Source organism: Gadus macrocephalus, chromosome 12 (genome assembly GCF_031168955.1).
Source record: "Gadus macrocephalus chromosome 12, ASM3116895v1".
Lineage (NCBI taxonomy): Eukaryota > Metazoa > Chordata > Actinopteri > Gadiformes > Gadidae > Gadus > Gadus macrocephalus.
The window spans coordinates 24,010,562-24,020,906 of record NC_082393.1 but is presented as its reverse complement, the minus strand read 5'-3'; the positions used below and the strand labels follow the sequence as shown (position 1 = coordinate 24,020,906).

General features: G+C 44.3%; 1 protein-coding gene across 1 annotated transcript in view; it reads left to right on the top strand.

Annotated features, from left to right (window-relative positions):
• Positions 1-5,981: 5,981 nt before the first annotated feature.
• tjp3 (tight junction protein 3) overlaps positions 5,982-10,345 on the top strand; it is a 19,963-nt gene continuing 15,599 nt past the window's right edge. The window contains exons 1-3 of the mRNA XM_060066497.1: positions 5,982-6,421; positions 9,785-9,841; positions 10,330-10,345. The exon at positions 10,330-10,345 is cut by the window's right edge and continues 109 nt beyond it. Of these exons, the coding sequence (XP_059922480.1) occupies positions 6,338-6,421; positions 9,785-9,841; positions 10,330-10,345 (157 nt within the window). The 5' untranslated portion in view covers positions 5,982-6,337. The remainder of the gene's footprint in view (positions 6,422-9,784; positions 9,842-10,329) is intronic.

Sequence of the window (10,345 nt, the reverse complement as noted above, 5' to 3'; positions counted from 1 at the left end):
CCCCCCGTCCCCGTCCCCCCGGTCCCCCCGACCGTGTTTCCATCCAACTCCAGTGTTCTGAGCGACCAGTGCTGACTCTGTGCAGGGATTTTGTTCGAGAAAGAGGGGGGGTGGGGGGGGGGGGGGTTCTCTTGGTAGTGGTACCCAATAGTTTTCTTCTTTTTTTCTTTGTTATTTTTTTACCCCACAGCCCCCCCCCCTCCCCCGCACCCGCACCCCTCCCTCCTCAACAGTGAAAGGCAGCTGTAACCGAAAATGGAGTTTTGCTGTTTGAGAAACATCTTGTGCTGTATGTGACGACTGGAGTGCACGCTGTCAGTTTGATGTTCATCGAGGGTGATCGCGGGGGTGGTTTTAGCGATAACACAGCGCCCCCCGCTGGCTCCATGTGGTATGAAGGGTGAAGTTGCTGGAACCAAAATGCCTTTTACCATTTGTAGTAACATATGTTCTGTGATTTTCCGCCGGTATGTTTTCTTTCTTCTTCTTCTTCTTGATTCGCTCCCTGGCCCTTTGACTCGACTGCAACACGCCCCGTATGCAAGTGACTCCTCACATAATTGTGTGGAACTGGAAGACGCAAAAAGATGACTAAACCGCTTGTTTGGATAGTTAGCCTCCGAATGGGTCTTCAACTTGCTCTTTGTGGTTTCACCCCCACCCCAACCCTTCCTCTTCCTCCCCCCCAGCGTCTGACCCGTGTATCTGTCTAGACTAGAGTGATGAATAGGGCGAGGGGGAAAGCAGAATGCTGTTGCAAACAGTGCCTTTTGAATAAAATGAAAAAAAAATCAACTGAAATGCAGTCTTTAAAAACCCATATAGGCCTAATGTATAGATTTGTACTTCTTGACCGTTGTATTCTTTATTGTTTTGTTTTATTCCTAATTTATTCTGATATATATATTTGTATTTAACTCTTACCGCTCCCCCGGTGTTTGTGGTGATGGGTCTTCGATAAACATAACCTTTGCCCCACCCTGTTTAGCCTGTGTGTCTTTGTCTGTGTATCTGTGAAGCCTGCGCCCGTCCCCGTAGAAACCGGCCACCCATCGCCCGGGTTTTCTCTCGCCGTAATAATAGGACGCGACGCCCTAGGCTGTGTTCTAATGTGGCGCAGGTAGGCTACGTGATGACTAGATTGGAATATAAATGTGTCAAAGAAATTATTACCCCCCCCCCCCCCCCTCTCTTCCTCCACTGTCTTTCTATTAGCATATTTAGTGATGGGACTCCTGGGGTGAGTTGATGTTTTGAAGTCTCAGGAACGTCTGGAGTGCTTTTTCCGTTGTTTTTTTTTGTAAACCTTTCGACCAATATTGATATAGTCAGTTGTTCTTCTCGGTGCGTATCTTTACGATCCTATATATTTGCGAAACCCGTTGGGATCTGGCCATCTTTCGTTCTGTTTTAGTTCCTTTTTTTTTTAAGAGATGAATGCACTGTAGTTGATCCCGGCAATGACATGGCTGTGCAAACGCAACCAATCAAACAGCAATAAAAAAAAATATACAGATTCTACGTTTGTTAGGAAATAAGAAACAAAATCCTCAGTACTGTTTACGCTCGAGAACGGGCAATGCTTCTTGATCACCTGTGCGCGGTCTGGACTCAAACGTATTTCTCTGTTGTGCTCTCTAGTGTTGTGTTAAACCAGATGCATACAACCCTTTTTTTTTATTATTGTAAAGAGCTGTGTCATGGAATGAAAGCAAATATGTTCCTAGATGTTTTGTCACCAATGTTAACGATGAAAGTGAATAATATTTATATTTAAGGGATATTTTAGATTTTAGATATGTTATCCTGGTTAATAATGCATTCGTTATGGGAAGGTATGGTCAGGGATGTGTAAAATACAAATGGCTACAAAACAAAACAAATACAGTCTATTCTATTCTGCCACCAAATAAAGTCGCAGTGCTCTGTGCAACGACACACAGACTATGTTTCAGTCGTTCTCTCCTCACACATTCTCTTAGCCTCAAGTGGAGGCATGGTCCCAGTGCGTAACAGATTCTGCCGGGACTATAGTTTGCAGAAAGATACCAAAGTATTCCACAGACAGTTACTGGCTTGAAGACATCTGATCTTTAATCAATCTCAGGAAAGAAAATCCCTCAAGTAGATTTATCAGCCAGATATCAGAGAGAAGTATATTTTCCCCTATTTACAGTGGTAGAAGTAACCATTACATCGGATTTCCATTTCTTTCTTCTTTTTTTTTTGCTATTACACTCTGTTGAGAAATTCTCTTGCGGTATTATGTAATACCCTGATGTGATGCTTTAGTCATTTGTTTGTGAAAATGTCTGGTTAAAAATGATTATGCCTTCCTAGGGCCACAAAATGGAATTTCTTTTGTTTTAAGGAAAACTATTTCCGCACTATTTCCCTCCTTTTTTATTAGTATTTCTTTGTTTAATTTTTTAACTCCTTGTTAAAGATTATTTGCATCTGGGGCTCCCCGGTGTTTATGCTGAATTTTTTTACGTTTACTCCACCACAAAGTCTCAGACACAAGTTATCATCTTGATACGGCCCATTCTTTTAATACTTCTAGTGCTTCATTGTAACCCATCCATTGTAATATTCTCTTGAGTAAACAAAGTCTCTCCTCTCTGTTGCTTTAAGTTTGACGTCAGAGCTTTAAACGTCTTGGATGTGGAACGACACTGAGACAAAATACTACATTTTTAAGAACGTTGTTACTCTGTTAACTAGTGTAGTTTGGCGTTTCAGCCTATGTTTTTGTATAATTTTGCACTAAGAATGGCATAATCAAGTTACTGTTGTCCTGTTGGTTATGATGGAGATTTGCAAGCTTGTGTTCCTGACCTGAAGAATTGCTTCTTGTAAAGTGTAACCGACATACCTGTCGCCCCCTCTCCACCTTCTGCATATTATATAAATGTCTTCACATTCAAATAATTTATTGCTAACAAAAAAATGAAACAAAAACATGCTACTGATTGTATGTATTTTTAAACAAAGACTATTTTTTTTTGTAAAAAAAAACTGTTCAGCAACTGTGTTCAGCACTTTTATTCTGGGTTGTGTTTTTGTTTTTCTATATATTTATAATTTAGATCGAAATGTGTATATATTGTAAAAAATTGTGCCTTTCGACTAATTCTTTTAAAAGTTTTCTACTCATAAAAGGAAGGAATATATCATATTGCAATCGTATCTTTGTAAACAAATAAAAATTTAAAGATTGTGGAAATAGTTCCCCATCTTTATTGACATTCTACATTTTAACTTATTGTGGTTTGCCAGGGGATGATATGTTGCATTTGTCAGCCTATTCACTATTACTATTTAGTATCTATATTACTATTTACTCACCAACTTGAAGCAGATAGTCAAGTTTATTTGCATAGTCCCGTAATCACAAATACAGCTTTAAAGGGTTAAAAGGGTAAGTAGGGCAAGTACAATCTCCAAAACCCAGTGGGAAGGAACCGCAGAGAAAAGGTATCACTCCTCAAGGAAAACTGTTCCAGGCAGGCATTCAATGAAGAAAAATAACGGTTAAAAAATACAAATTAATGGTTTAATTAAGGCGAATATACAGGGTTCATGAAGTTATGAAGTAATGAAAAACTGATTACACACCAACAATCATCTGAACAGCGTGAAATGAACCTGAAAAAAACAATCGTGGATCAGTTCATGTGGGGATGGTTCGAACTCCTACAACTAATCAAAAACTTGGAGGCTGGCGAAAGGAACCACTAGAGGGTAGTGTCGTGTAAGTAACCACTGCCTCCTGTCCAACAGCTAAGGTACAATCCATCGTTAGCACTGCAGCATATATCTGCAGCACACTGTACCTAAGTTACAAATCATATTTCGTTCTTGAAGGATTTTTTAACTCATTATACAATTACAGTGAAAAAACAGCAAAACGGATATTCCTTATAAGGTCAGCGCGTATCGTGGACTCATTGGCGCGTGGTTCATTATACTGTTTGCGCTGCCTACGTGATGACGTAATGAAACTCACCTGGACTCGTCACCACTAAAAGCCACGCCCCTGGTCCACAGGTAGAATGAATCACTTTAAACTCTTTATTTGTCAGTCTGCGTAATGTGTTTTCGAGCAGAGTGAACAGGCTACTTGATCGTTTGGACAGTCTTGGATATTGCAAAAATACAGGTATGGTAAATGCTGCTTAGAAATCGAAAATAGAAAGTGACAGATTCGAGCAGGAAATGGAAATATTATATTGAAGTATTTGTCAAAGTATGAACAGTTTTGTTTTAAAGGGGTTTAGCCAATAGTTATCCAAGTAAAGCAATGAAGTTACATCCTACATTTGGCACGATCTTATATTCCATAATCTTTGTTTTGGCTTTAGATTCGTCGCCACATTTGCCATATGACATAACAACGTGTACTGTGTGCGATAATGTTTATCTTTGCACGAGCACGCGCGCGCCCAAGTAGGGGGGTCTCCAATGAAGAGCCCCGCTGCCTTGGTCTCACCTTTCTGGTTCTGCCGCACATGCAAGTTTCTGCTTGCCTCAAAGAAAGTTTCACAACAGTTTCGACTCTGCATTCCAAAATACCTTCCTATATCGGTCCAAGGTATTTGGCTATGAAGATAATCGTGGGCTACTGTACTTTGTGTATATACCTTTTTATAAGGCATCGCGATGGAATTATTGATCACTGCAATATTGATATAACCTTGTGTTGTGTTACTGTGTTGTTGCTCTGTGTTACATGCATACCGCAGGGTAGAAGTTGGTATGGGTGAGAGTTGTGTTGCTCTGAACCAGCGAGTGAGGTTGACAGTTGCCATCTTCCACTGGTGAGTGGAAGCGAGAAGAGGTCTTGTTTATCCACTTCTGTGGCTATTGGGTTAGGAATTACTACGATACTTTAGGCTCGCTTCCAATCACTCAAGTGGCATACTCCTGTCATCCATCGTCTTTGTATGATGCCTATCAGAAATAGAAAGACGCATGTCACACAATGTGTTATTATTTTTCATCATAAGGCTCTTTCAGTCTTTGTCATATGTCGACCTGTAAAATACTTCAGCAATAACCAAATAATCCAAGACGGCTTGGGTGGGTAAAACTTCACTATTTTGCATATTTGACCACAGTGAGTTTCTTCCTTTAGAGATGCTAATGTTTGCTTCATAGTTGGACTAGCATGCGCACAGTTCTTGTCTGAGCGACAAGCGAGGGGTTATTTGTTTGCCTACTGAAGAGAGGCACACCTTGGCTTCCTCTGTGTCCCGCTACTGGCTAGTGTCTACTTGGATTAACTCGTTTTTCCTCAGTACACCCTTCCTCTTACTTTCAATTGTTTGAGCAGCTTATTATTTCCCCCAATGTATTAATGATTCAGTGAGGGAAGCCAAGTAGTCTAAAGACCTTCTGTTGGACACGACTGGGTCAAGTCAGGTCCTTTTTTATATATTAACCCTCTCACATGTCATACTCTGAACCGAGGCAGTATAAACAACATCATCTGTATAGTAGTATCAGTGTATTTTGCACAGGGCCAAAATTAACTTTTTGTCTGTTTACTTGCCGGACGAGAAAGATCTACTGGCCAAGCAAATTGTTTTATTATGTAACCCTGAATTTGTTTTACTGCCAAATGCCAAATAGTCAAATTAATCTGCCATTGGCTGCCAGGTGTTTTCTTTTTGGACCCTAAATACACAAGCACCTCCCAGACCTGTACCGGCCAGTGTAAAGGACCAAACTATATATTTGGTGTCCAGGCCACATAAATGATAACAGAGTTGACCGCTGACACTTTAGAAAGCGAGAAGTTTGCCCTCCAAACGACATGCACCCAAAACCCTGCTTGGCCCCAGAGCAATTCCAAGGGCCACAGCATTGTGCATTACTTTATAGGGAACCCTGAAACTTTACTCGGTAAGCAGACCCTACCCCCTGTCAATTATTAACGGCCCACTGTTCTCATTCCCCCTACGTAACCATGACACCAGAAGGCACAAACCTCCAGCCAGCAGCCTGGGACATACCAGTAGCTGTCCTAACGACAGGCGGACACACACACAGGACTGGCAGTGTGTGGCCTTGGACGTTGGTTCGCATTGTAACAGAGTAATTTGTGCGTAATGGCCGGATTTTGGAATGTGACGCTTCTCCTCCGGTGGGGAGCAGGGACATAGGCGGTCCTCCGGTTTCTCTGTATTTGCATGGGTTTGGTGGACAGTCGGACTTTGGTGATTGCCTTTTTTCAGAAGGGCTGGTGTTCTGACCTCTTTGGTCCGTCGCTGCTGGTTGCTTGTACGTTGGCGGTCCGTAGCAGAGGTCAGCAGGCAGGGTTTGGGTCGCGAGTATGAATCTCGCTCAGCGGAGGAAACTGATGAAGCACTTTGGCTCCTTGCCACCGGAGCCTGCACCACCTCTCATGGCCGTACCTGTAAGTGTGTAGCTCACCAGCACCCTCACCGTGGATAATAGTGATTCGGGTGGAATGCTGGATTGTTTTCACCTTCCTCTCCTCAGCAGCTGCATTTAGATGATGGACAAAGATTGTAGTATTCTGTATTTTTTAACACAATTGGCAATTCTTCACCGTTTAGAAAATGCCGTTTTTTTTGGTATGCATGGCATGTTGGTGGCAGATCCTTAAAGTAGATTTGCATGAGACTAAAAAAATCCATAGCCATCTTTTTTATTTATCTTTATTTAATTTTTTAAAGTTTGACATTTTGTGTTTTATAACAATACCATGCATGACTCGCTGTATACCTGGCTCGTTATGACGTTTGACACTAAAGGTGTGCCAGGTTCCTGACTCGGGTTAATGGTTATCTATTCCCATACTACAACACAACGCAGCATAGTGCCACCTTTAATCTGCGGTGATAAAGGCCAGCGGAGCCACAGCCTGGGGAGGTGGGCATAGCAGGAGGCGGGGGAGGAGCCCGTCAGGTAGGGCTAGATGTTTTCCTTCCCCTTGTATACTGAAAGGGAAACACTGCAGTGCATCAGGTATTCATTACATCTGGATTATCGGGTTACAGCTGGACAGGGGCCAAGTCACACGAGGTACCACACCGGGGTCTGGCTCCGGCAGGAAGTGTTTGCCGAACAGTCAAGGATCTGGGATTTTTCCCTTTTTCTCTTTTTTTCCTCTTGGTGGAAGCTTCTGGTGTTGTGGTGTGTCAACCTAGGCCACATAGAGCACTGCTTGTTTGAACAGTGCCAAGCTCTGCAGGTGTGCAGTGGCATAGAAAGCCCAGTTTTGGGGGAGGGGGAAATGGAAGTGAGATTCAAAGAACAAGGGGTAAGTGGTCTCCAATGCAAAGCTCTGTTGGCTCGGGATCAACCTCCCAATGGCATCCAGCAAAGTGCTCTTGATCGGTGTAACTTCATCAGTCTATAGCTCATCGTCCCTGGGTCATAATCCTTTGGCTCTTGGGCTCAGTGTGTTGGTGAGCTGGCTTTGTAGAGGACCTCAGAGACTCCCACAGGGCCCTAGGCGTCCAGGCGGCTACGCCCTGTGTCCGCCATGTTTGCCTCCAGCCTGACCCCAGTCACCGTCGGGGAGTTCCCAGGATTGGGTAGCCTATCAATAGGATTCTGAACTTAGCTATGGAGGGAGGGCAGCTTGTTGGCTGATGCTGTTGACATCTTTTTGATGTGGGCTTTGTTGGGCCAGTATTTGTGACTGGTGGGATTCAGGAGGACATGGAAATGGTGTGTGCACATGATTCAAATAGTGTGGTGAGTTTTTAAGGCAGCCGGTCAGTTTCGACGAAAGGCCCTGGACTCGAATCATCAGCATCAGTAAATGCATGGCTGATATCCACCTGGACGTCTGTAGTTCAATAGAAACCTCATGTAATGATACAACTAATCATTTTAATCCCTCCTTTCCATTGCCAGTGTTCAGGCTGATCTATTAATCTGCTGTTGAAGTTCTCCTGTTCAGCATTTACAAAGTGAACTACCCAAACCTTGTCCCCTTTTGGCTGTTTGTTTGTCTTTGTGTTGACGGTGTTTTGAATCGTTGCCGTTCTAATCATTGTATTTAGCCTCTCTTCGTTCCGCTAAGTGTGACCCTTTTTGCTATCATGTGACCGGTTTCACCGAGATAAGCTGGTTGGGGCAGCAGACCTTGGAATGGCAGGGAGCTCGTACACTTATCAACACCCTTATCGACACGTATACGTTACACATTCGCGTTGCCGGGGACTTTGTCGACTATGGCATATCTGACGATGTTCGAGAGGGATTACCTTTGACTAAGTACCGTGCTCGGTGAAGGAGAAACTTCCTAGACTGCGTTTGTCTACTTCCTAGTACAGTATGGCAGTTCGTTGTTTGTCTCTCCTGGCTCCACCTTCTCTTCCCTGATTTCTCTGGGGAGTGATGAAATCCTCTGGCTCCGCCTACCCAATCTCTCCCAGCACTGTGCAATTTGACAACCATTCTGTTCCATTGTGTAGGTGTTGTCTGACTCCTTCCTAACCTAGATGGGTAGCGACCACATTTTGTAAGCCCAGTGTGCACCTCACCCAAAGTTAAACTGCAATTAGGGTAATCATTGATGCATACAGGTGTATGGATCTTCGCTTAATGTTTACCGAAACTCCGCAGCAGGCTCACACCAGTACCTGTGCTTGTTACCCGATGGTCTTTTATGTGTATTTTCGTGTTAATCATCAACCCCCTGGTCAAACAAACGACCTACTGTTCACAGGTCATCGCATGCCACTCCCATAGTCCCCGGTTGTAAAAATGTTTGCGGTGTTTGGTTCAGTGGCTGGAGAATGTCAGTGTTCGCCTCCTGACTTGCGTCGCCCACTCCTCTCTCCCCATGTGTTCCCTCACTCCCAGCATAGGCCGCGGTCTGTCTTGACACGCGGCCAACAATACCTCACTGTTCTCTCGAATAGCTCGCCCAGTGCTGGTTTCGGTCTCTCTACGGCGCCGTACGCATCGCCCTACGTCACCGGCTAGGGCCCCCTGTGGCGTGATGGGACCAGCTTCATGGGCGAGGGTTCGAAATGAGGTGGTATGTGGGAGATGTCAGACATGATTGGTATGTTGTACAGCAACTGGAACAATGGTGCGCTGGCGGCAATGTCTCCCGGCGGGTCATGCTAAGCGTGGTCAGCCAGCTGCTAGAATGCTGAACGGTCAACGGCTGTGTTCTCCGGGATACTTGAGCGGTCTCAGTTCAAGAGTGACAATAGCACGTCAACTGGCGGATGAATACAATCTACAAAGGCCTCCTGACGCAATGGCACCCGGGGCCAATATTTGACTACAAAATGCAGTCTAGAGGCAGACGGGGAGGGAGGGAGGGAGGGGGGAGTGTCCCCTACTCTATACATTGTACTCGCGTAGCCTGGGTTTACTGAACCTACACACAGTGTCGTATATCGTCAACACCACAGGGACTCAGGGGCGTGTGTGGGCGTGTGTGTGTGTGTGTGTGTGTGTGTGTGTGTGTGTGTGTGTGTGTGTGTGTGTGTGTGTGTGTGTGTGTGTGTGTGTGTGTGTGTGTGTGTGTGTGTGTGTGTGTGTGTGTACAAGATAATCCCTCCCCCATACCTGTTTGACAGGACTAAGACAGGTGACGGCATGCTTCGTAATCACACACAGAAAGATCCTGACACACTCGCTCACACACACACAGCTTCAGGTTACCCCAAACCAACTGTCCATAATATAGTGCAAAGGTTAATGGCTGTCTTTTGTTTTGGTTATTTCTTTACTCTGCTTTTCTTGTGTCTGAATTTGATTTTTATTTCATTGTGTTTCCCTTCAGAAACCAGGCATGGAAGAGTTGATGATATGGGAGCAGCACACCATCACACTGAACAAAGTAAGCAAAGTCTCTTTCTCTCATCTACATGTACAGCTACACGTCTGAGTAGTGTATCCGAACACACACACACACACACACACACACACACACACACACACACACACACACACACACACACACACACACACACACACACACACACACACACACACACACACACACACACACACACACACACACACACACACACACACACACACACACACACACACACAGAGAGAAGGAATTCAGCTGGGTCACACCCTGCTGCCCAGCTCTGGTTCGATGGACGCCCTTGAATGCTAATGGAATGTGCTATCTCTCTTTCGCTCTGTCTCTCTCGCTCTACCCCTCTATTTACCTTTTAACATGCTTTCTCAACCCCTTTTTTTTTTTTCTTTCACCTTTTCAAAAAATTCATCTGCAATTCCTCCTCTCCAAATGTCTTCTTTTTTCCTTCTCCTTCTTTTCTTCTTCTTTGTCTTTTTCGATTCTTTCGACGCCAGGACCCCAAGATGGGGT